General features: G+C 31.6%; 1 protein-coding gene across 3 annotated transcripts; it reads left to right on the forward strand.

Moving 5' to 3' along the window:
• Positions 1-474: 474 nt before the first annotated feature.
• On the forward strand, positions 475-24,183 carry LOC132760111 (prelamin-A/C-like). 3 transcript variants are annotated; one of them, XM_060752191.1, is made up of 14 exons: positions 475-557; positions 1,676-1,819; positions 2,261-2,350; positions 3,316-3,504; positions 3,861-3,973; positions 4,592-4,758; positions 6,038-6,188; positions 6,511-6,671; positions 7,519-7,685; positions 21,318-21,388; positions 22,138-22,168; positions 22,952-22,986; positions 23,246-23,262; positions 23,858-24,183. In XM_060752191.1, exons 1-14 carry the CDS (start codon positions 490-492, stop codon positions 23,888-23,890), a joined length of 1,437 nt encoding a protein of 478 aa, XP_060608174.1. In that variant the 5' UTR covers positions 475-489; the 3' UTR covers positions 23,891-24,183. The 3 variants fall into 3 exon arrangements, with proteins under 3 accessions (XP_060608174.1, XP_060608101.1, XP_060608030.1); XM_060752118.1 differs by lacking the exons at positions 21,318-21,388; positions 22,138-22,168; positions 22,952-22,986 and adding exons at positions 9,073-9,143; positions 9,839-9,869; positions 10,057-10,091 and having other exon boundaries at positions 23,858-24,180; XM_060752047.1 differs by lacking the exons at positions 21,318-21,388; positions 22,138-22,168; positions 22,952-22,986; positions 23,246-23,262 and adding exons at positions 9,073-9,143; positions 9,839-9,869; positions 10,057-10,091; positions 10,364-10,380 and having other exon boundaries at positions 23,858-24,179.
• Positions 24,184-27,435: the final 3,252 nt, after the last annotated feature.

Raw genomic sequence — 27,435 nt, forward strand, 5'->3', positions numbered from 1 at the left:
AAAAGACTGATTTAAATATACTGCTTCAATTAATTAAAGTATAATTGCAAATATTACTTAAATATATTTTGTAAATATTTGTTAATGTTTTTTTATTGTTGTTTTTTGTTGTTGTATTTTTAATTGCTGGGTATTGTCTCTACTTTTAGAATAATTCGAATTTCACGATTAAACAATTAACAAAGGATTTTAAACTGATTTTAGAATCACATATTCTAATACTTTTAAAGTTTTGAAGATTTTCATATTTCCCTGTACAACATGCAGCTACAAGAGAGGTGATCATTCAATGTCCTATTCGAAAAAGGTCGACACAATCAAATCTGGTCCTCATTGCTTTAATGATCATGTTCGTTCATGGTTATTTGCTGTGTTACAGGACTGACATAAATTTATGATTATTTGTTACAGGACTGACATAAATTTATGATTATTTGCTGTGTTACAGGACAGACATAAATTTATGATTTTTTTGTTACAGGATCAAACATGGGTATGTACGGTGGCAATGACCCTCGCCTTGAGGAAAAGGCGGACATGAAACAAGTGAATAAGAAGTATGTTGTTACTATTTATAGAATTTTGTACATGCATGTAGTTGGTTAAAATTAATTTTTAGTAATTTGAATACGTGACTTGAATAAATGAATGAATGAATGAATGAATGAATGAATGAATGAATGAATGAATGAATGAATTAATTAATTAATTAATTAATGTGAATGAATAATTGAATGTGAATGAATAAATGAACGAATGAATTAATTAATTAATGTGAATGAATGAATGAATAAATAAATGAATGTGAATGTTGAATGAATGAATGAATGAATGAATGAATGAATGAATGAATGAATGAATGAATGAATGAAAGAATGAAAGAATGAATGAATGAATGAATGAATGAATGAATGAATGAATGAAAGAAAGAATGAATGAATGAATAATTGAATGAATGAATAAAATCAATCAATCAATCAACCAACCAATCAATCAACCAACCAACCAACCAATCAATCAATCAACCAACCAACCAACCAATCAATCAATCAATTATTCAATCAATCAATCAATCAATGAACGACAACAACAAAATCCACGATATAAATATTTTTTTCTACTGAACACTATTACAATGAGATATGTAGCAAATTTAGAACTAAAAAACGGATTTTGTTCAAAATACATAGAAAAGTTTCCTCACTAAAATAAAATATACTACTACAGGCGTCTTCTTTTACCCGTCATGCAGTGCGTTTAAATATAGACCCTATATTTCTGTCATGAAATTATTTTGAAATATTAGTTTAATTTCCTATAATTTCGGTACATTTCTTTCGCCTTTATTAAACAAAATATATTTTGATATTTATATAGAATATGTTCCCGTAAGCTCTGTTATTTTGCGTTAATACATATATGAGCCGCGTCACGACAAAACCAACATAATGGGTTTGCGACCAGCATGGATCCAGACCAGTCTGCACATTCGCGCAGTCTGATCAGGATCCATGCTGTTCGCTTACAAACCCTATTACAATTATAGAGAAACTAATAGCGAACAGCATGGATCCTGATCAGACTGCGCAGATGCGCAGGCTGGTCTGGATCCATGCTGGTTGCAAACCCACTATGTTGGTTTTGTCATGACGCGGCTCATATATGTATATTTCAGACTAGCAGATTATATACAGCAAGTGCGTAACCTCGGGCCCCCGGGGGAGGGGGATTCCTCAAGATTCTTAGACACCCTTCGTTCCATGGAGAATGATCTACAAAAAATGAAATCAATGTACGAAAATGAGCTAGAAAAATGCAGGTTTGTGGTGTTTTATTATTATCATTATTATTATTATTATTATTATTATTATTATTATTATTATTATTATAATTAATGATAATAATAATTATGTTATTATTATGTACATAATGTCATTTTAAAAAGCGTAATAACACTTTAATTAGCATACTGTTACTTTATTTAACATACTGTCACTTTAATTGAATTTAGAATTTATTTATTTCATTTCCAATAGGCTAATAAGCCCATGAGGACAACATATTACAAACATACTATGTATGACACGGCAGAGTAATGCATGATAATGATAATAATACATCTCTTTTTTAAATATTTGAAATATAGGAGAAGGTTGAAATTGACATAATGTATTTTTATAAGCATTAAGTCACTTAAATTAGCATAAAGTCATTTTAATTAGCATAATGCCACTTTTATTAGCATGTATTTAACTTACAGAAAGAAACTTGAAGAATCAGATCGACAGAAGAATATGGCCCTGTCTGAAATTGAAGCAAACAAACGAGCAGCTAAAGATTTCGAGGATAGGTATGTACATGTATTCTTTTTTATATACTTCCTGTCACCCTTGGAATGTTGGGTAATTTGTTGTCGCGTGCTAAAGATGTCGGCTGCTCTCTTCCCCCTATTTTTAAATCTTATTTTCTTGGAATCGGATTGTAAACAATCCTGGCATCGAGATTATTGGACTTTTTTCTGAATTCAGTTTTAAATCTCAGGATTTTCATTGGTCAGTGTACATTCCGTACATGTTTCTGACCAATCAAATACCTGAGAAATAAGAAATAGATGAGAAATTTCTTTAAAAATTTGAAATCTGGTAACCGACAAGAAACTACCACTTGGCATCTCGTCTGGGGTTTTTATCACATATAGAAAGCTAAACATTGTATGTGCCATATAATAGCATAACGTGCAAGATGACGTAAAAAATATGGCAGACAAATGAATGAATATTTTTAATTTGATATATATCTAATTTATTTTTGTGTGATTGTGCAGTAAGCTTATTGACGCACTCTCAAATCCGTTCTTGTGACCAACTAGTATTGAGCAATAAGTGAGGTTTCTTGCTTAAACAACAGTAACAACGGCTCGCCTCTGACAGGGTTTTAGCGAGTGTTAGATTACTAGCCCGGCGTGTTAACCACTCCGTCATGCCGCCATTTATGACGAATGACCATTTTTGGGATTTAACTCTGTACACTGTTGGAGCAGTACCCCTAGACGCTTGCAGAAATCATGATCACAATGTAGAAAAAATAGCTATTTTCCCCGATTCTTACATGTTTTATTCATTATCGTGAACAGATGAGTTGGAAATCTTGTATTTTGGCGGGAGATTTTAGCATTTAAACATTCAAGCGCTTTGTCCGGTATATACTGGAATACGGGTTTTAGTGTGGTGCTCCAGCGCTTCTTTAAGTCTCACTTATATTTTGACCCAGAGTTATGAAAAAATGAGCTTTTGGCCAACACTGACTTCATTTCAGGTTCCGTTGTGAAGGTGATAAGAACCGGAAGTTGATGAACGACATAAACTGTCTGCAAAAGAAGGTTTCTGACCTTGAACGAGAGCTTGCCAATGTCAAATCATCAGCGCAGGGGCCGCAGACACTTCTATCTAACATGCAGAGTGACTTAAACAGGGAGCAAAACAAGAACAAACAGCTTTCAAACGAGTAAGTTGTAATCACATTTTAATCTGATAATGACAAGACTTTTTAGTGTACTTTTTGAACCTTAAGCAACGCAATAATTTTTAAATTTTGAAAAAATCCAATAGTCTGTAATATTTTCTATATATTCATTTTCCGAAGCAGACAAATGTAAAATATGAGAACAAAGATAAAAAATTATAGGTGGCATTCAATCAATTAACGAAGCCCTATGCACGATCCAGTTACCCAGGACCACTGGAACGGACCACAGCAGGGCACTGGTCACATATAACCGAAGCAAGAACGGGGCATTATTTTTACAAACCGTTTATATAAGGCCATATAACCTGTAATCATTCTATCTAATCATATATCAGGTTAGATAAGGAAAAGACGAAGAGTAAACAATTGGAAGACAGAGTTAAAACGCTACAGGAAAAAGTTAACTTTAACGATGAACTATCGAATGAACAGATGAAGGACAATGCAAGTAAGTAGGACAGTTTGTTGAGGCATCAACGGGAGATTACTAGTGCTCCGATTTTCTTTAAGATATGCGTGGGTTACATCCCTTTGTTGAAGTAACAAGACAGGCATCAACGGGAGAATACTCGCGTTCCGATATAATTTAAGATTATGCATGAATTACATCCCTTTGTAGGAGAATTAAGTTAACCAAGTGTGCTGCTTGCAGATCAACAACTGTGCATTCTAGCAGATGATTATTACAATAATAACAAAATATTGCATACATAATTAAAAAAATAGTTCCAGGGTGCTGTATTTATGGGGTAGTGTCAGTAATTTTTGTTTAAGACTCACTAGGCCTCATAAATATATATCTTTTAATTGTTTAGAAATGTCAAATATATGTTTGATAAGGATTTTATAATGGATTAAAAGCATGTTTGAAAAGTAGCGGTGAACATGCAGTAATAGAAAATATGGCATTTCTAGTTTAATTTGGTTTAGTTGAGTTTGTTTAGTTTAGTTGTTTGGTTTGGTTTAGTTTTATTTGGTTTAGTTATGTTTAGTTTGATTTGTATGATGAGGTTTCGTTTGGTTTGGTTAAGTTTATAAACAAACAAAATATTTTTTACAAATTTAGAACGTCTTGAACATGCAAAGAAGGTGATCAGTGATTTAGAGGCAAAGAATCGTGAGTTGGAGAAACAATGCGCAAGCATTCCTGACGCCCTAGAAAAAATGAAAAAGAAGACGGAACAAGAATTGCAAAAATACAAGGACGACATGGAGAAGGACAACAAAAGAAACGTAAGTTGTTTGTAAAGTCTAAGAAAAAGACCGTAAAACATTTGAATGAATACCTTTAAGTCAGGTGTAGATCTATAAATGTAATGAGTTTTTGACAGTCACTTGGCGTCTGTCGTGAAATTAGTATCTCAAATATAGATTTGACGTATTTGTAAGTATGGAAAACGACAATAACAAAAATACGATGTTAATTTGTTGTTGTTGTCGTTTATTTTTTATTTATTTCCGGGTAGTTTTATTTGTAGATATTTGATTGAATAATACATTTAGCCTCTTAATATACATGGTACTGTCAGCATTCTATACATTTATAATAATCAATTTCTTTTATATTTCTAAGTTTTTTTATCTTATTTTTGATGATAATTATAATATTTAATGAAGTTTTAACTGTCATCTGAGGTATTCATACTACAGATCACACGAAACAATAGAAAAATAAAAAAGTATTTTTAGCTTACAGAAAAATAACCAAAACCAATCAATAAAATATTGATTACCAATGTATTCATTTCGTTAGATGAAATTAGTGAATATGTTGATAAACTATTAAACAAAACAATGAAGTGAGAAGACCTTCTTCAAACGCTACCAAATTGATAATATTGCAAGATTGGTTTGCTTAAAGCCGTTCAATATAGAATATTATTGGTTTTGTTTATATATTATTTATGTACTTATTTAATGTAATATATCCACGGGAAAAGGCGAGTGACTGCGAGATAAATGATCCCGTGGTTTTACCTTCTATCCGTCCCCGTACTGCCAGATTAATGCGATAATGCGATGGTTCTATTTTGTTTTGGCACCAAAAACGGCCGTGGAAATGTCAAAACTAGCAGTATGGGAGCTTATAGTCGAAATTGCACCATCCAACTGTTCCTTCAATGCGGGATTTTTCCAGGAGTTTGAAAATCATGAAATCAATGTCAAGACTAATCAACGGGTTAGAGCGTTGATGTTGGAACAATTGGCGCGTGCATCACGTTGAATTCTGTCTTGGTATATATATATGAGCCGCGTCACGACAAAACCAACATAATGGGTTTGCGACCAGCATGGATCCAGACCAGCCTGCGCATCCGCGCAGTCTGATCAGGATCCATGCTGTTCGCTTACAAACTCTATTACAAGTAGGGAAACTGATAGCGAACAGCATGGATCCTGATCAGACTGCGCGGATGCACAGGCTGGTCTGGATCCATGCTAGTCGCAAACCCATTATGTTAGTTTTGTCGTGACACGGCTCATATAGTTTTATTGTCTTGTATTTTATCAGAACGACACTATCAGGTCTCAACTAAACGACCAGAGCCGAACTATCGAACAACTAAAAGCTGACAATGCTAAACTTGAAACCGAAAATCAGAGGCTGATGGGAGTTTTGAGGAAACTAGAAGGTCAAGTTAAAGATCTGACCAAGGAGAAAGGTAAAATGTTGAACATTTGTTGAAATAGTGTTTATTTTCAATTTAAACTGTTGAGATTGTGACAAGTGAAAATTGCCAATGCAATTATTACATGATATTAATTCGTATGTAAGTAGTATTTTGACTTTTTAAAATTCTAATTCACTATAACTATACCAAGGGCCAACATAGCAAAAGTAGCAGAAGATATTTAATGAATAAAGCTATAAAGTATTATTTTTTGGAAACTGTAACAAGATACCAGAATAAAGTTTTGAGAAAAAGAATTGATAGCATTTCTAAGGCATAATGGGCCTTTAACTAAAGATGTATTATAATTCAGCGGCACTGGAAGAACAGATGCGGCTTGAGAGGAGTAAAGCGTGCGAGCAAGTTCGAATTCTTGAAAGAAAACTTAAAGAACTGCAGGATCAACTGATTGACAAGATGCAAGAAGTAAACACTGGCAGAGATGCTCAAGTTTCCCTACGAGAAGAAATACAGGTTCTTGTTTGATTTGCTCTTTCTTGAAGGAATACAATTTCTTGTTTGATTTGCTCTTTCTTGAAGAAATACAGGTTCTTGCTTGCTTTGCTCGTTCTTGAAGAAATACAGGTTCTTGTTTGATTTGCTCTTTCTTGAAGAAATACAGGTTCTTTCTTGCTTTGCTTTCTTTCTTGAAGAAATACAGGTTCTTGTTTGATTTGCTCTTTCTTGAAGAAATACAGGTTCTTGTTTGATTTGCTCTTTCTTGAAGAAATACAGGTTCTTGTTTGATTTGCTCTTTCTTGAAGAAATACAGGTTCTTGTTTGATTTGCTCTTTCTTGAAGAAATACAGGTTTTTGTTTGATTTGCACTTTCTTGAAGAAATACAGGTTGATTGTATTTGAGAAAATTACATGATTTTGTTTTATTATTTATCTTATTGAAAAAGAAATATTTTTTTTTTTATTTGCTCTTTCTGAAAAGAAATATAGGTTATTGTTTCATTTGCTGTTTTTATGTTATACTGTTATACTGTCTTTCTGTCTTTTTTAAGAAGGTTATTGTTTCATTTGCTCTTTCTGTAAAGAAATACAGATTATTTTTCATTTGCTCTTTCTGGTGAGAAGTACATGTTATTGTACGTAAATGACACATGACATGAACATATATTATTACAAAATAAAAGTTTATGAAACGTGAGAATGTTTAATGAGATTAGAAATTACTTAAAAAGCATATGGATACATGTATATAATACACAAGAATTTGACAATCTTTACCTAACATCCTAACATTATCAAATTAAGCTACAATAAATTTTAAAACATTTCCCTTCATTGCCCGTACTTTTTTTCTTAATTTAAGCACGCACAACTTCTTCTGGAAATGGAACAAAACAGGTTGAATGCAAGACAGAATAGTGACATGACTGGTAATAGTAGAGGTAACCTAAGTTCTGCAGCTAGCAGTCAGTACGGGTATACAAGAGGTGGTCTAGAATCATCCGGTTCTGATAGATGTGGTGGGGACAGGTTTGTATCATTTGTATTATTTGTATTATTTGTATTATCATCAATTGTATTATATTGTATCATTTGTATTATTTGTATCATTTATATTATTTGTATCATTTATATTATTTGTATAATTTGTATCATTTGTTTTATTTGTATTATTATCATTTGTATTATTTGTATCATTTGTTTTATTTGTATTATTATCATTTGTATTATTTGTATCATTTGTTTTATTTGTATTATTATCATTTGCATTATTTGTATCATTTGTATTAATTTTTTTCTTCCTTAAAGGGACTCAACTGAGGTGTTTTTTTAACATGACGGGACTGATAAAAAAATTCATGATTAATGTTTTATATGAAATTGGTGTGCAAATTTCGGATTTTTGGCTCACTCAGTTTTTTCTTCTAAATATGTATTCTTATTATGAAAAAATAACTCAAAATTGAAAAACGTTGCAACGCTTTTCACTCGAATCGGGATAAGAATAGCACAACATTACCATTTTCAATTTATTTTTGAATATATTTCTTAGTTATCTATTGCATATCTTTCTGTTTTAAGCGCTCTTTTTTATTTATATAATTAATTCAAATTTTATGTGTTTCGACCTCAGTGCAGTTCCTTTAAAAATAATCATCTTTTTCCCTCCCTGTACAATGACAAACAATTGGTATTTCTTGGTGGCAATTTACAATGGTGTAAGGATGTTATCAAGCTAGCTTACGGGACGTCGGTGGTTCTACTCGGGTGCCCGTTCACCGTTTATGCCTGATGCACGGAATGGCACACGAGGTCTTCACCCACCAATTAATCGGCAGGAATGTCACCATATGACCTGTCCTATGTTTTCAATTCCTTCTTTCTTTTTTGATACCCATTATTACAGGAATGTGCCCTTTTATTGCATTCCCTAATTAGAAGTTGAAAAAAAACAAAAACATTTCTTTGTTAAAAAAGAATTAAAGTATATATTTAGATAGAAATCTTCATGTATACATGGCATTCTTTTAGATTTACATCAAAGGTTTTAAATATAGTTTTATATACACAGCTTTTGTCAATTTATGTAGAGATCTAACTTTCTTTCTTAAAATCATCATGCTTGCTGTATTATAAATTCTTTATAAATATTTCTGACAGGTTATATGGCCTAGCGGGTCGGGTAATATTTCTTAACAACCGTTTATATATTATATAAGGTCATATAACCTGTCAAGAATCTTTATAACAACTAATGTAAACTTCACGATTATCCAACGAAAAGCGACGTTACAAACGTTCAGTAGATCTATAATAATATGGAAAAAAACATAACTTTTCTGCTCATAGATTTTATAAAAAAAGTTATTCATTAGAAAGTTACAGTAGATCGTTAGCTATATGTTTTTTATTGCAGCGGTAAACTGGCTGCTTCGAAGATTACTGGTCGCAGGAATGAACAAAGGACAGAGTACCAATCTGCTTACAGTAAGTTTACACGCTATATATGACGTCATTTGATTTAGTGACGTCATATCTTTTGTCAATCCACGTGCCACCATTCTTGTCTTAGTACCTTATATAAATCGTTAATTTATGAATTTGATCAGTTTCAATTTTTTTTTATTCTGTCAACATGAATTCCAGCAATTACGTTCTAAAGTCAAGCTTGTATTTCAAGTCGTTTACGCCGTGTTATACGTTTTAAAGGAACTCTACTGTACTGAGGTTCAAATGCATAAAAAACATAAAATTTGAATTTCGTACATGGATCAGCTGTGACATTTAAATCAGAAAGATTTGCAAAATATGATTAAGATAAAATCGTATTTTTGTGCTATTCTCCGTCCGATTTGATTGAAAAGCGTTTTCACAATAAGAATGATCATTCCAGAAAAACGTATACGTAGTGAGTTAATGGTCTGAAATTTTGCACAAAAATTATTGGTCTAACCCTACAGCATTGGAACGTTAATCTTGAAAACTTATTTCCAGTCCAGTCATGTCAAAATAACTTTAGCGGAGTCCCTTTAAAATAACCAAAGTACACACACCATTAAATTCTTGATATACATTGCACATTATATAACAATTACTGAGATCTGTTTTAAACATGTCACATTATGTAAAAATAGAACTAAATTAACATTGTTTTATGACATTTGTTTTTCATTTGATTTCAGAAGGACGTAATCCCTATGGAAGTTACGGCAGGTAAGAATTATCACAATAATTTTATGTTGTATTATCATTTAAAGCTCGTTGACAATGACTTGTCGCTTCGCCGCTGGGAGTTCGAATCTCTCTAGGAACTTTAGATTCTTTATCCAGCTAACTTACTTACTTGCGTGTTTGTTTTTTTGTTTTAAGAATAAACAAGAATTGATATGATTTTTTTCAGGTCCAACAGAGGGGGGCTTCCTCAACTTGGATCAGGTATGTTCAACATATTTTAACTATATCATAATAAATCGGAGGAAACATACTGTTGTTTGTTTGTTTGTTTGTTTTTACTTTTTATTATAAGTATGTTAAACATCTATTCACCGTAAAATAATAAATGGGAGGCAATATAATTGTTTACTTGATTTTGTTGTTTGTTGTTTTTACATATATTATATATTACATTCTTTTTTATTTTAATTAAGTTATTTAGAAAATACATATAAAATTATGTTCATTAATTATTATAATTGCGTTTCTTTCAGGTCGTGGTGGCGCTAGTGTATGTATAGTTTTGATCTTTTTGCTTTACTCGTGAAATCACATTATAACGATTTCTTTTTCAATCGTTTACAAGAAAACACATATTTTTAAATCTTACTGTTCTGAATAATCATTCAAATTTAGTTCGCTGACTCTCAATTTTTGTATGTCTTAAGTTACACTTAGTAGTGATATTCATATACATGTGTACCCAGCAGTACATGCAATTATGGGGCGTCCGTGGCCGAGTGGTTAAGGTCGTTGACTTCAAACCACTTGCCCCTCACAGCTGTGGGTTAGAATCCCGACAAGGACTTTTGATTCTTTCATGTGAGGAAGCTATTTAACTAGCTTACGGAACGTCGGTGGTTCTACTCAGGTGCCCGTTAGTGCCTGAAATAATGCACGGAGGGGCACCCGAGGCCTTCCTCCACCAGTAAAGCTGTAACGTCGCGATATGACCTATACTGTTTCGACGTAAAACCTAAATAAAACAAAAAAACAAAAGACATTAAACATGTAACTATGGTAGAATGAAAAAATCAATGACCATTATTAAAAAGATAAGTTGTTTATTTAAATTTTGCAATTTTAATTTATTAAGCGTTAGGGAAATTTTTTTTAAAAATTAAATTTTTAAAATTAATTTGGTGACATTTTGGAGGGTTATGGTTGGTTTATGTAAATTTAAGATCGTGGCCGATTTTTAAAAAGTATGGGCCCCTGTTTTTTTAAAAAATTTTTTAACCTTTGGACTGGTTGCTCTGGAACGGATCAATGCTTTCGTTTATGGGTTTTAAAAAAATTGTTATAATTTGTAAAGGAAAGTGGACTATAATAAAAAAAAAAAATTTTTAACCCAAATTTTGTTATTTTTTTAAATTTAAAATGGTGGTTTCGATGCAGTATGCCAAATTTAAAAACTACAATGGATTTGGGAAACCAGAAACAGCTCCCTTAATAAATTTTTTTTGACATTCTTAAATACAAAGGGACAAAAAAATTTTTACTATATTTACATAAAAATTTTATAAATTCTTACATTTAATATGTTATTATTATCATTGGTTACAAGTGCTCACATGTAACTATATATGTATGTACCTTTAGTTAATTAATTTATGCTTGAACAGTTTCAAGTTAAGAGACCTCTCAAATACAATATAAAGTGAGATAAGAGTATATGAGTCACGCAGCAAAAAAATAATATGAGCCGCGTCACGACAAAACCAACGTAATGCGTTTGCGACCAGCATGGATCCAGACCAGCCTGCGCCTATTTATTACAAGTAGAGAAACTGATAGCGAACATCATGGATCCTGATCAGACTGCGCGGATGCGCAGGCTGTTCTGGATCTTTGCTCGTCGCAAACGCTTAACGTTGGTTTTGTCGTGACGCGGCTCATATATTAATATACCCGTGTAAAGTGTAAATATCTTGAAGACGATTCGATGAAGATATGTTTTCGTTTTATCAGAATTGAATGTTGAAATGATTTTTAACAACAAAAACAATGGTTTGTAAAACAATACACTTGTAAACTTTAAATCTATATTTGTAACAGAGTTAGAATAAATATACTAAAAAGATTTTCAAGGAATGACTTTGCTCTATGTTTATGGTTTTTGTGTCACAACTCTTGAAAATATCTACAATATTTCCGTCCAACAGTAAAAGACACAAAAAGACATCTAGCGCAACCATTGAGGTTAAATTAATTTATACTAATATCAGCGGTTATCTATGATTTGTTGATTGTTTATTACTCCCACAGCAAATTTTTAGCTATACGTTGTGGCCGTAAAATATCGCCCAGTAATTATAATTTGTTCTTGTATTTCCACAAATTATAATTTGTTCTTGTATTTCCACAAATTTATAAGTTATATATTGTTACTCTTAAATTTAGTCATCGGTTTAGGTTTTTTAGATACTAATTTTATTTCCTGGACGTGTGCCGTTCTCAGGTTATGTAAAGGTACATGTAAAAAAAATTAAATCAAAAACTAATCAAAATAATCTATCAATGACAAGACTTTAACAAGCGTTATAAACTTACTTAAACGTTACTGCTTAAGACTTAGTAAAGATTTGATTTTGACAAGGTTCATTTTTTTATTATGTTGCGGCCGTAAAATATCGCCCTATTTACAGGGTTGAAGTCAGATTTCAAACATTGTTCTTATTTTTTATAACATTTACTCATTTACTTTACCACATATCAATGTCGATTGAGATTTATAGCAGAAATAACAGTGTCACGTTATAAGATAAAATCTTGATTACAAAAAAATATCAAATAACATCAGGAAATATTAAAGTACGAGAAGTAGAATTAATACAACGCTTAAGGGAATTTACATTTTAAAGAGGATAATATACTATAGCATGATACTTCTACTGAAACAGCTTTCAGTTAAGGCAAGAATGGATGAAATTGTAAAAAAAAAAAAAAAAACAGACAAAAAAAATAAAATGATGAAAGTTTTTGTAAATAAAAAAAAGAAAAAAAACCCTAAAAAAGCCAAAAACCACAAAATTAAAAAATGTTGTGGGGCCGGTTTGTTTGGGGCCTGTTGATGAACGGTTTTTCTAGAATTGCAATTTACCTTTCACGCCCCAGCCCCGCAACCTAAAAAAAATTTAATTTTAATTGGGCCAATTTTTTCATTCACCAGTAAGTCCACTTGGCCGGATTTGTAAAATTTTACTTCAAAATATGGGATGTTTCTAAATTAAAAAATTTTACCATTTTGGGTTTTAAAAGTTGAATTTTTTTAAACCCCGGTGTAGGGGGGGTAATTTTTTTTTTTTTTTGGTTACTAAATAACCAGTTTTCCCTCTAACAGTGTATGTAAAAAAATTAACAATTTTTAAATAATAAAAAAAAAGTTAAATGTTTATGAAACATGAAAAAATAAAAATCCAATCTAGCTGCCGTATGTGAACTTTAAAGCAGAAAAATATACTAAATCTTAAATCGTCAATTTTTATATAAAATATTTTGACACTTAAACAAAAATAAGAAGATCAAACTTATGATCATCAAAAATGTAGTTGTTGTGCCTAGCTGTGCTGAGCATGACTGAGTACCTAAACTTGCTCAAACCGGTGCTAGGGGGAGTAAGGGATATTGCACTTTTAACATTATCCTTCATGAACAGACTAAATCAAACCGAATCTGCAATTTTCATGTAATTTTGCTATTTTTGATTTTTTTTAATGCTTCCGAGGGATCACTTTGTTTCCAGATATTTATGTTTCTTATCTGAGATTTTACCATTTTTTATATTCTGCTTAAGCCGGTGCAAAAATGAAAATGCCATATGCACCTGTTACACAATAACAAAACTTTAGATTCCAATACTTAGTTTCATATTACCAAATAGGTCTTTGAAAACAATGAGATATTATAGTAAAATACAGAAAAACAATAAATGGAATAGAGTTTGGTATGTATAAATGCATGTATCTACAAAAAAAAAACACAAAAAAAAAACAATCAAACAAACATGCCCTGAAAATGCGAATAATATTAGTATGCAAATCTTCCTACGTTGACAATTATTTCGATGGGGGATAAAGAATAATGCAAGCATTTTTATGACGGGATTATTTATTACTCTTGTGTTTGTAATCAAGAATGTTTGTACGGGGTCAATTGGCTATTTCTCATTTTATTAAAAGATACATTACACTTGGGGCGTCCGAAATCAAACAACTTGCCCTAGCTGCTGTTGTTTCGAAGTCCGCCAGGAACATTGTATTCTTACACCAGACGTCGGGGTTTCTACTCCTGGCAAGTCACAATGTAAACATTACAGTATTGGTGTGACTGAGAATCCAGCCAAACAAACGTTGAAATTTGGAAAACAAAACATGTCAAAAAACATGCACATCAAATCTTCCGATTTATGGGGGAATATACTAAGAAACTTCTAAGAGTTAAAACGTGGTATCAGCAAGCATCATATGTTATAAGGAAAATATGTGTTCTTATTAACGGCGAATAAGATTAATTTGTTTATATGACAGATGGATTAATTTGTTTTTATGACAGAGGATATAATATGAAATAAAAGAAAGCTTATGTAGATTCAAACCAGTTATATCTAGTTGCTAGTGTTGTTTAACTTATCGTTAGATTGATCTAGACAGGTTTGGTCCTGTTTGGAAGTACATGACAAGCGGCGCTAAATGAATCAGAATTTAAAAACAAAATTAAAATGAGCTGTTTGATATAAAGTAGAAAAGAACTAGAATCTTTAGCTAAAGAAAGTCCAAAACGACAAAATTTAAAAAATGTTGCCGACTGTTGATACAAATATTGACATAAAGTCATCACAAAAACAGGACAGGGCACAAGGCAGAGCACGGACAGTATAATCACTTAAATGATACTTAAAGGAATAATAGTAATCGGCAAGGAAATTAAAGAAAACAGATAATTGCGAAGTAAAAGGGCACATGGGAAGAGGACTCGAGATTCGAGATTTATGTCGCTTTCCCTTTCTCTTCCGTCACAATAAGTAAACCCCAGTAAAAATGAGCCAATCAATGGGCATGCTCTGGAGTGCGGGTAACTCCAGTTAACGCACTGTGCATGTATATGTATACGATTTAACTCCGACACATTTTCAACAGAAAGGTCCCCAAACTATGATACAAGTATGTGATGAATATCAATGTTAAACAATTTATGCACATGCAAGTAAATATAATCTAAAATAAACACAAAAATCTCTTGGCGTCTGAAATACTTGTTTATTGATAATACCATTTGGTATCAAAATATTTTGTTGGTGGTTCAGTATTATATCCAAAGAGTACAAAGTCTTGTTTATAAAGTTCTTGTATACTTCTTATAGTTTCAGGTTTTATTGTTTGATATGCCTGATAAAGATATTCATATCGCTGATGCTGACTCTGACTAGAGCTCAATGGAAAGTCTCGAAGTGTTTGTAAAACAATCTCTGTAAGGGTTTTACTATTCGCAAACATAGTTTCGTTGATTTTGTCATTAGGAAAATCTATTCGTTGATCGGTAAACCCTTGAATTTGAAGTGATACCCAAACACGTTTTGAAAACTTTAAATAGCCAAGACATTTTCTAGTTACTAGATTACTAGCTGTGAGAAACAATGTATCAATGATTCCCGGAAGACTTAACTCAGCCCTATGGTCATGGAGCGCTTGAGTGATATAATCAAACTTGTCTTTTTCAACTCCAACCTGCTGCAAAGCAAACTCAACATCTTTGGCAAATGTTTCCTGCTTTACAAGAATAAACGAATCAATATCGCATGGCCGACAGAGAGAGTAAACCGGTGACCAATGTCGATCTAATGTTTTTACCTTGTGTTGCTTCAGATATGATCCAGTCCAAAAACTCCTGGAAATGTAACATCAGTCGGACAGGTAGAAATGTTAGTTATATCATAATCTCCCTGTATGTGGCGTATACTGAAAATTCAAACTTTTCATCAAGAGAAGATATGATTTATCTACATAGGCTGAGAATAAGCGTGAATATGGGTCACGTGACACTAGGATTGTTCTAGATTTTTCATTTATTACATTCTGAACACCTGTCATATATTGTAGCATAGTGTTGTGAACATTTCGCCTTGATCATTTGAAAATGAAATTACCGTAACTCAAACCACGTTTCAATATTCCAAAGGCCCTTGTCCAGAACGTGCTTCCGCTTTTTGGTACTTTGCAGTAAGAAAAATTGTAATTTTCTGACTTATAAAATATAATCTTTGAATGACCTTTTAACAGTGTATTCTCAAACAAGTGTTTGTTACTACAAACATGTTTTATTTGTTCAATTCTTGCTCTATAACCTTGTTATAACTTTCGTAAATGACATTACTTGTATTTACACCTTTTGGTGCCTCAATATCGTCTTTCATTTTTATTATCGTATCTTTGGTATTAATAAGAACTGGCACAAAATCTTTTGACGCATCGAGTTCATTATGAATTACATTATTTGAGTTTTTAAGAGCAACAAGCGGTGTCCTATGTGATTCTGAAGAGATATGTCCGGTGGATGTCATTGTACCGGAACTACTTTCTGAGGCCTGTGTCTCTGAGATGCTAGTTGAGCTGGTTTTCATAGTGCTAGTAGAACTTAACAAAGAAGTGTAACTCTGAGAACTGTGAAGTCTCGTTTGGCTCACTTTGCTCACAGACGTTGATGTTAAATGTGATTCCGATTGTATGGAACTTGAAGGGGGTTCTACTGTTGTCAAGTGTGATGAAAATGATTTAACGTTAGACGACCGTGCTGATGATGAAACAGGAGGAGTTGTTTTTATGTCCTTCTGTCTGTTATCTCCTACCATATCCTGATTGGAATAACTTTTCGTCAAAGAATCTGTCCTCGCATTATGGATTTTGATATTTCTCCCTATTTTGCTTTCTGGATAGGAAAATAAAAATTAACGTGACAAATAGACATTGTGAGTAGAATATCAATGCATGATGGATTATCCTTAATTGTAACTGTAATAACGTTAAGATAAATTTTTATTCTAGTATTTATTTATATTTCCTATGCTGAATATTTTAAAACTTTAGTTGGCTGTACATCTGCCCAAAACAACAAAATTGAAAATGTTACAGTTCGGTTTTGATTGAGTATGTAGATAATTAAGAGATAATTGTAGGTTATATTGTAATATCCCTGCATCTCTTTCGCTTTATTTTTTTTTTCTAAGTTTTAATTCATTTATTTCTACTTATTTTATGGTATACGTAAGTAACAATAGTTTTTTTTAGAGTTTTCCGCTGAGAAAATATTAATATTCCGTCTTGCATACATATAATGGAAAGTGGGAAAGGGGCAACATGACCCTCCTTGGGTTAAGGGAGGGACATGACCCTTCTTTGGTTAGGGGGGAGGGGTGACCCTCCTTTCGGCGAAAAATCGCATAAAAATGTATTTTCAATTTAATACCGTGTATTATACCATCTATTGCTTGGTTTCTAATTTAAGTGTACCAGTTGATTTTAGAAATAATTTCAAATTTTGTCATTTTAGACAATTGGACCTCAGTGGAGTTCCTTTCAGGCAGATTAATGCAAGGGAAAACATCATCATAAAACACACGGATATAAAAACGGATACAAGTAAATGTGTTGTTAATATATTAATATAATAAACAATTAGTTAATACATACCTTCAACATAAAATGCCATCAGTTGCCGTTCTGATGTAATGTAGATCACAAGAACTATCAAACATAACACACAAACTAGTGAAATGCACGACTTTCTCGTGCTCATATTGTACGTGAAGTACATCTTGGCGGGACCTAAAATGTTCAAAAAATATATTTCAGTTGATTTAACATATGGTTAATTAAACAGAAAAGATATATGTGTCTTTAAATGCATTATTTCGGTTACGAGCGGGCAGCTGAGTAGAAACAACGACTTCCGTAAGTAAGCTGGAACCCCCCACCCGCCCGCCCTCTTCTTTCACCCTCATGAAGAAATCCTGTAAGAGAGACTTTAATATTACAGATTATATTTGATTCAAAAATTATGAGTTTGATATTTTCAAACTAGAAAGAGGTATACTATTCTATTCTCTTTATATTTTATTTTAATATTAATTATTTCAACATATACATGTATTTATATTTATTTACTTCAATAAAGCTGAGGGTGACTGATAAAGCTAAATTTATCAGGCATACACTTCATCATCAGAAAAATCAATCCAATGACATGAAAAACGTAAAGAGTGCCACATCATGAAACATTCAATTATATAACTTTATTTCTTATAAATATGTAGACAAAAAGAAAATTTAAAAATATAAATGAAACTTCTGTTTCGCAACGAATGTACATAAAGAATCAAAATCAGTTTTTAAACTTTATTATATTAAGCAGAAAGCTGTATACATCTATGTGGAAAAAAAACATAAGAATTAAAACAAGTGAAACATTATAAATATACAAACCGGACGGTTACTTTGTAATATCGTATAAAATACAGTTCATTGTTAGTCATCTATTATTCCAGTCATTATTGTTGTAGTTGAGATGTAGACAATGCACGATTTTCATGTACTTCTCTTTTACTATAAATTCTAATTGATAAACAAACCAACAAAACACAAATGTACAAATATCACGATTCAACTCTTGTCTAAACAGCGGTGAGGTTTTAGGTAGTAGTTTGATTACTTGGTATTAATGAACAAAATGTCGCATTTTTGTTGTTTTAGTGATTTTTGGATTATCTTAATAAATCCTTGCTTCGTTCTATTTAGTATTACATTAACAACATCTGCTTTTATGGACTTGACAGTCAATGACATAGTAATGGGATAAGTTATTCGTATATTTTATGAAGTCTCGTATTTGTATTTTATCATAGTGCGTAATGTGTATATATTTCTTGCAGTAAGGTTTCAAGGAAAGATCATTAAATGTATACAACATGGTTTTGGTTTCGAGGTACAATGTATGGGGTGTTTGACGGTGAATAGATGCTACACGTCGTTTTGATTATATTGTTTATTTCAAATATAAACAGTTTATAAATAGTTTTTAAATGCATTTATCCAATTGTTACACGTCCATATTAGGTAATTTTTTGTTTTGGTTTTCAACAACAAAAGCAAAAAGCACAAAGAAAAAAAAAACAATATAATTTCTATCGGGAGTTAGTTCAGATATTATTTGGCGATCTTTTCATGTTAATATGATATAAAATCATATTTGTTTAATACACAGGATTTAATTTTTTTTTATCTTAATGAATAATTTATCTTCAAAATAAATGTTCAATGTTGTCATTTTTTTACTTATCTAGAACAAAGAAAATTATTAATTGATTCCTTGGAATTTTCTCTGTTATAATTATCTTCATAGAGGATTTAAAAAATGCTTAATGTATATCACTTTCAGGCAATATGAAGTATCCTTGAATTAATAAATGCTTTAATCATTGTGAACGATAGATGAATGTCACTGAAGGTAAATATAATATCTTTCCTAAACCTTTTAACTTTATAATATACATTAAGAATATTTCTAAGGTATTTGTTGATAATTTTCTAATATGTGAAAAGTGATTATGTTTGATTTCAGGCTATGGAAATATTTCGATTGTTCGTGATAAACGATGAGTCGAATAAACGTTTTTTCGTGATAAACGATAAGTCGAATATACATGTAAAGATCGGTGTGTATAAAACTCGTTATGTATGCGTCGCAGTTTCAAAAAAATATAGCAGAAAAAATTAACATATAAAAGAATTGGCCTTCAAAAAATCCAACAACATAGAAAGAAACAACAAATTGCATCACTTGCGTTACTAAACAAACATATTGTCTTCAATGTGTAGATTACAAGGTCATTATGTGTGAAGTTTGATAGTTATGATCGCATTCCAGACATCTGTATTCTCAAAATTCATCATTAAAACTTATTGGAACAATCAACAACCAATGACAATTTTAATATTCATTTGAGTATGGAATGAAATTTTAAAAACAGCACAAAAGGTCCTCAATGCGGGAGAAAACAAAAGGGCTCATAGAAATAAAAAATAGCCTTATTTATTATCAATGTTTGAATTGAAACGGTTGGATTAATAGGCTATATCAGTTAAAAATTCGTGATTTAACGTACTAGGTAATATCATTTTTGAAGAGGAAATGAAAACAATCTTCACTTTAATGAAGAGTAAAATGTAGTTTCCTGATTTATTATCATTTACATGAATTTCATTATATATTATTACGTTCTATTGTATTTTATAATAAAATGATATTGCTTTTAAGAAATCATTAATAATTCAATCTTATTCATTTTTATTTAATTATACATTATGCAAATGTCACAATTGCCAATAATGTAGACGTCACAATTGCATATGATAAAGACGTCACACTTGCCAATTATGAAGACGTCACAATTAGATCTTTTAACAGAAAACCATTTAATTTATTCACAAAAACAACATCCTTTGTACCATTTTTCTCAGTCGACCTCACACATTTTTGAACGGCATCACATGAACTATTTGATCTGCTTTATCAAATAGTATGCAAGTAAAAATCAATGTTTAATACTGTATATACAATGCTATAAGTATAAAATCAAATTGCTGACAAACTTGCAAATATGATATTACTGCACACCGTTTGGTTTTCAAGGAAACACTAACCAGCTTATCACCCAAAAAAACAAAACCAAAAAAAAAACAATAATCATTGAATCTGTATTTCTTTCATTTGTTAATCCTGACATAGGTTTCCATAGAAACGTTTATAAAACTAAACTTATTATGATTAAAGAATGGAAATATTACCTAATGTAATCATGCATTTTTTTATCTGACTTTTTACATAGTTCATCGATTGTAAACGGTTGTTTGCACTATATTTCCAAACAGCCGTTTAAATGGGGTCATACAACCTGTCAAAAATCTTTATAACTAATAATATATGTCAAGCCCTTCATAATCACTCTTTTTTCCAGATATTTATACATCACCGTAGCAGGTGTAAAGTGCTGTGTTGCAAAAAAGTTGCCCCCGTACTTCACTTCAGTGTTGTTATATTTTTCTGATCCTTCGGGATCATTGATGCCAGCAATTATTAAGCGTTGAAAATTGCATTGAGTACCGCTCCAATGAGGGTTGTTACACATTTTCATTATCCCTCATGTACAGACTCAATCAAACTGAGTCTGCAATTTTCATGCAAATTTGTTGTTTTTGATGCTTCAAAGGGATCACTTTTTTCCAGATATTTGTTTATATACTGTGATACATTATTTTGTGTTTAATATTAGGGACAATCCATTTTACAACTCTTTATTCTATATTATAAAAACAAAATCATTTTTCTGCTAATAAATTTTATAATATTGCATTGGGAAATTATATATTTAAGTTGGGTATATGTTTTTTATAACAGTGGTAAACTGGCTGCTTCAAAGATTACTGGGCGCAGGAATGAACAGAGGACAGAGTACCAATCTGCTCACAGTAAGTTTACATAAAGTGACTCACGCTAAATATCTTATGTCAATTCGCGTGCCACCATTGTTTTCTTAGTACATTATATAAATCATTAATTTATGAATTTGATAAGTTTCAATTTTTTTATAAAACTGTCAACGCGAATTCCAGCAATTACTTTTTAAAGCGCTTCAAGCGTTACGACGTGTTATAGGTTTTAAATGAACTCTACTATACTGACGTTCAAAAGCATAAAAACATAAAATTTGAATTTCGTATATGTATGAATCAGCTGTCGCACTTGAACCAGAAAGATATCAATATTTGTTGGTATAATTGATATATTATTTATCATTTTATTGAGATAGTTATTGGATATGCATAAGATAGTGGAAAATACTCAGCCCAATTTGATTGAAAAGTGTTTCAACGCTTTCCAATTTTTGGTCTTTTTTCAAAATAAAAATAGATCTAATCATTCTTGGAAAACGTAGTGGGCTAATGATCTGAAATTTTGCACACAAATATTGGTTCTAGCACTGCATCAAATGGAATGTTAATCTCCAAAAAAAAATCCTGTCAAGTCATGTCAAAAAACCCCAGTGAAGTCCCTTTAAAACAACCAAAGAATACTATGAAACCGTTGATTCTATTCATATAAATTCTTGATATACACAGTCTAACAATTACTGAGATATCTTTTAAAATGTAACATCATATAAACATAGAAAAAAATGAAACATTTTATAATGACATTTGTCGGCATTTGATTTCAGAAGGACGTAATCCCTATGGAAGTTACGGCAGGTAAGAATAATCACAATAATAGTATGTTGTATTATCATTTAAAGCTCGTTGACATTGACTTGCCGCTTCGCCGCTAAAAGTTCGAATCTCGCTAGGGGCTTTATATTCTTTATCCAGCTAGCTTACTGAAAATCGCTGGTGCTCTCCTGCCTGATATATATGCACAAATGGGGGCACCTGAGGTCTTCCTCCACCATAAAAATGAGCTGAAAATCACAATATAACCATAATAATTTCTGTTTTACTTAAAGGCCTACAGTTATAAACATTATAATAGTTTTTTTACGTCTATCAACATCTAAATAAACATATCATTTTTGAAATAAGGTAATCTCTATGACATCGCTATTTACTTTTATCAACTTTTGTTTTACGGCGCACCAGCACAATTTAGATCATATAGCGCAGAAACAGGAAAGATGGATTTTGCTCGGGTTTTACAACTTTAAAGCAACGCCAGTGGTCAAAATCACCTCACCTGCTAAGAGATGCATAGACTCCAATAATTCATTTTGTCGCCTTTTACGATCACGCAGGGATAAACGGTGGCTGTAAATCTGATGTCGCAACCCTTAAAAGCAAACCTTCAGGCCATAAGGGGGTGGTCAAATTTTCTGGAATTCTGAAATAAACAATAATTGAATACTTAAGATAAAATATTTCTTAAAACGGTGCCATTGTTTATCTTGAACAGCCCCGATAACATGGAGTTTGTAGCTCTTTTGGAGGTATTTTGCGTGTTTTTGTTTTAAGAATTAACAAGAATTGATATGATTTTTTCAGGTCCAACAGAGGGGGGCTTCCTCAACTTGGATCATGTATGTTCAACATCTATTAACCATATCATTAATCGGAGGAAATATATACTTTTGCTTGTTTGTTCTTACTTTTTATTATAAGTATGTTAAACATCTATTCAGCGTAAAATAATAAATGAGAGGCAATATTCTTGTTTACTTGATTTTGTTAATTGTTGTTTTAACATATATTATATATTCTTTTTTTATTCTTATTAAGTTATTAAGAAAATACATTTAAAATCATGTTCATTAATTATTATAATTGCGTTTCTTTCAGGTCGGGGTGGCGCTAGTGTATGTATAGTTTTGATCTTTTTGCTTTACTCGTGAAATCACATTTTAACGATTTCTTTTTAAATCGTTTACAAGAAAACACATATTTTTAAATCTTACTGGCATGAATTATAATTCAAATTTAGTTCGCTGACTCTCAATTTTTTTATGTCTTAAGTTACTCTAAGTAGTGATATTCATATACATGTATACCCAGCATTACGTGTAATTATGGTAGAATGAAAAAAATCAAATGACTATTATTAAAAAGATATTCATTATTAAGTTGTTTATTTCAATTTTGCAAGTTCAAGGACTTATTTAGCATGTTATTGAAACATATTTATTTATCATTTAACTTATGTGGCAGCTTGCTCGAGTGGTTAACGCGTCAGGTTATAGCTAGTAATCTAAGGATCGCTGGCCGCGTGTGTTCAAACCCAGTCAGGGACAATCCGTTGTTTCCTTGAGTAAGAATCTTTACACTCTTTGCTTAGTACTTGTTAGCTCTAGGAACGGATTCGATAGTGTTTCAGTAAGCTTATAGCTTCCGATACAATCGTACTAAGATAAATTCCTATAATCTAAACTAATTTGTTATTTCTACAAATTTCAGAATGGTGGATTACGATGCAGTATGCCTAATTAAACTAGCTACATGGATGTTAGAAACAGCAAACAGCTATCTTAATAAATTTATTGACATTCTTAAATACAAAGGGATCAATAAGTTTGACTACATTTACATATAGATTATTAATTGCTTACATTTAGATATGTTATTATCAACTTTGATTACAAGTGCTTACATGTAACTATATATGTATGTACCTTTAGTTAATGATTTATGCTTGAACAGTTTCAAGTTAAGAAACCTCTCAAATACAATATAAAGTGAGATAAGAGTATATGAGTCACGCAGCAAAAAAATAATATGAGCCGCGTCACGAAAAAACCAACGTAATGCGTTTGCGACCAGCATGGATCCAGACCATCTGATCAGGATCCATGCTGTTCGCTTACAAACCCTATTTATTACAAGTGGAGAAACTGATAGCGAACATCATAGATCCTGATCAGACTGCGCCGATGCGCAGGCTGTTCTGGATCCATGCTGGTCGCAAACGCATTACGTTGGTTTTTTTCGTGACGCAGTTCATATATTAATATACCCGTGTAAAGTGTGAATATCTTGCAGACGATTCGATAAAGGTATATTTTCGTTGTCTCAGAAATGATTGTTAAAATAACTTAGCAACAAAAACAATGGTTTGTAAAACAATACACTTGTAAACTTTAAATCTATATTTGTAACAGTGATAGAATAAATATATACTAAAATGATATTCAAGGAATGACTTTGCACTATGTTTATGGTTTTTGTATCACAAATCTTGAAATATCTACAATATTTCCGTCCTACAGTTAAAGACACAAAAAGACACCAAGCGCAACCATTGAGGTTAAGATAATTTAATTAATATCAGCGGTTATCTATGATTTGTTGATTGTTTATTACTCCCACAACAAAGTTTTAGCTATACGTTGCGGCCGTAAAATATCGCCCAGGAAGTTTAATTTGTTCTTGTATTTCCACAAATTATAATTTGTTCTTGTATTTCCACAAATTTATAAATTATATATTGCTACTCTTAAATTTAGTCACCGGTTTAAGTTTTTGAGATACTGATTTTATTTCTTGAACGTGAGCCGTTCTCAGCTTAATATGTAAAGGTACATGTATTTTTTAAATCAAAAACTAGTCAAAATAATCTATCAATGACAGACAATAACAAGCTTTATAAACGTACTTAAACGTTACTGCCTAAGACTTAGATAAAGATTTGATTTTGACAAGGTATTTTTTATTAGTTGCGGCGTAAAATTGCCTATTTACAAGTTTGAAGTGCAAATTTAAACATTGTTATCAATTTTTTAAATAACATTTTTTACACTTTCATGTCGATTGAATTAAATAGCAATAAAGTTGTACGTTATAGTCAATCTTGATTACAAAAAAATATCAAATAACATCAGAAAATATTATAGTAGGAAAAATAGAATTATTACAACGCTTAAGGGAATTAACTTTTTAAAGAGGATAATATACTCTACATAATACTGCTACTGAAACAAGCTTTCATTATGAAATTGTAAAAAAAGGAGAAAAAATCAGCAAGAAAAAAATTAAAATGACGAAAGCTTTGTAAACTATAAGAGAGTTAAACTAAATCCATAAAGAACGCCAAAAACCGACAAAATTGAAAATGTTGTAGGCACGGTTTGATTGGACCTGTTAATGAAGGTACAAGAAATTGGTAAGTTACGTCCACGCCCCCCACCCCCCCCCCCCCCTCGCACCCGGCAACACTGAGAACACGAAAAGTGGTGAAATTTAAGCCTGTTAGCAGGAAGATATGTTTTTGTTTCATTCTAGTCAAGTAAATCCACTTTGACCGACTTTAGTATAATTATTACATCTAATATAGGATGTTCTAATTCAAAATTTCACCATTTTGGTGTTGGTAAATGTTGAATTCTGCTTTAAGCGGTGATAGGGGGCGTGGGGATAACTTTTCTTGCTTTTTTTTGGTATAGCTAGATAACTACCAGTCTTCCTCTCAACAGCTGTATGTCATGTAACAATGTAATATTTAATAATAACAAAAAAGTTAATGTTTATGAAACATGAAAAATAAATCCAATCTAACTGCGAAAAGCAGAAAATAAACTAAAATCTGAAATGTCAATTTTTTATAAAATTTTTGAACTTAAAACAAAATAAGAGGATCAAACTTATGATCATCAAAAATGTAGTTGCTGTGCTAAGCTTACTGAGCATGGCTGGGAACTTAAACTTGCTCAAACCGGTGCTAGGGGGCGTAAGGGATATTGCACTTTTAACATTATCCTTCATGAACAGACTAAATCAAACCGCGTCTGCAATTTTCATGTAATTTTGCTGTTTTTGATTTTTTTAATGCTTCTGAGGGATCACTTTGTTTCCAGATATCTATTGCATAGAATCGTCTTACATATGGGGATGTTTCTTATTTGAGATTTTACTATTTTTTTATGTTCAAATGTTGAATTTTGCTTAAGCCGGTGCAAAAATAAAAATGCCATATGCACCTGTTACACAACAACAAAACTTTAGATTCAAATACTTAGTTTCATATTACCAAATAGGTCTTTGAAAACAATGAGATATTAAAGTAAAATACAGAAAAACAATAAATAGAATAGAGTTTGGTATGTATAAATGCATGTATCTACAAAAAAACAACAAACAATCAAACAAACATGCCCTGAAAATACGAATAAAATTAGTATGCAAATCTTCCTACGTTGACAATTATTTCGGTGGGAGGATAAAAAATAATGCAAGCATTTTTATGACGGGATTATTTATTATTCTTGTGTTTGTAATCAATAATGTTTGTACGGGGTCAATCGGCTATTTCTCATTTTATTAAAAGATACATTACACTTGGGGCGTCCGAAATCAATCAACTTGCCCTAGCTGCTGTTGTTTCGAAGTCCGCCAGGAACATTGTATTCTTACACCAGACGTCGGGGTTTCTACTCCTGGCAAGTAGTCGCTTGAAAACTGTAATGTTCTATCTCCAATTTTTCCAAAAACAAGTTAAATACACAATTTTGTCCGTAATGGACTGTTCTATCTCCTTGGCATGTTATATTAGTGCTTCAGAGCTTCATAAATAAATTACAAACGAAACCATCCTGTTCTATCTCCACAAATTTACTATGTCTTGCTAAATAGACTGTTTCTAACTTACTGGACTAATCATATCATCGATAAATGTCACATGACCTATGGGATATATGCAACATACTGTTCTAAATCCAAAATTATCGTATCAAAACATAGCATCAAATCACGTGATAGCAGGACACCCGCCATGTTGTACGAAACATTTTGAGTTAGATGGTTTGTTGTTTATTTAATATATTAATACTAAATATAAGTATTGAATGATATTATGTATTCATTTATTCCCTCCAATTATTGACATTTTAGTATTAAGTCCTGTAAATTTACTGCATGTAATTAAACAGCAAGCAAAACTGATCATGATTTGAAAGTAATTTCGGATGTATATTTTCGGATAGAAACAACTGTGATACAATTTCATCAAACAAATTCGTAAAAAAGAAAACTTGTTATATGTT

This window comes from Ruditapes philippinarum, unplaced genomic scaffold (assembly GCF_026571515.1).
Source record: "Ruditapes philippinarum isolate M1 unplaced genomic scaffold, ASM2657151v2 ctg7935_1_1_1_1, whole genome shotgun sequence".
Taxonomy (NCBI): Eukaryota; Metazoa; Mollusca; class Bivalvia; order Venerida; family Veneridae; genus Ruditapes; species Ruditapes philippinarum.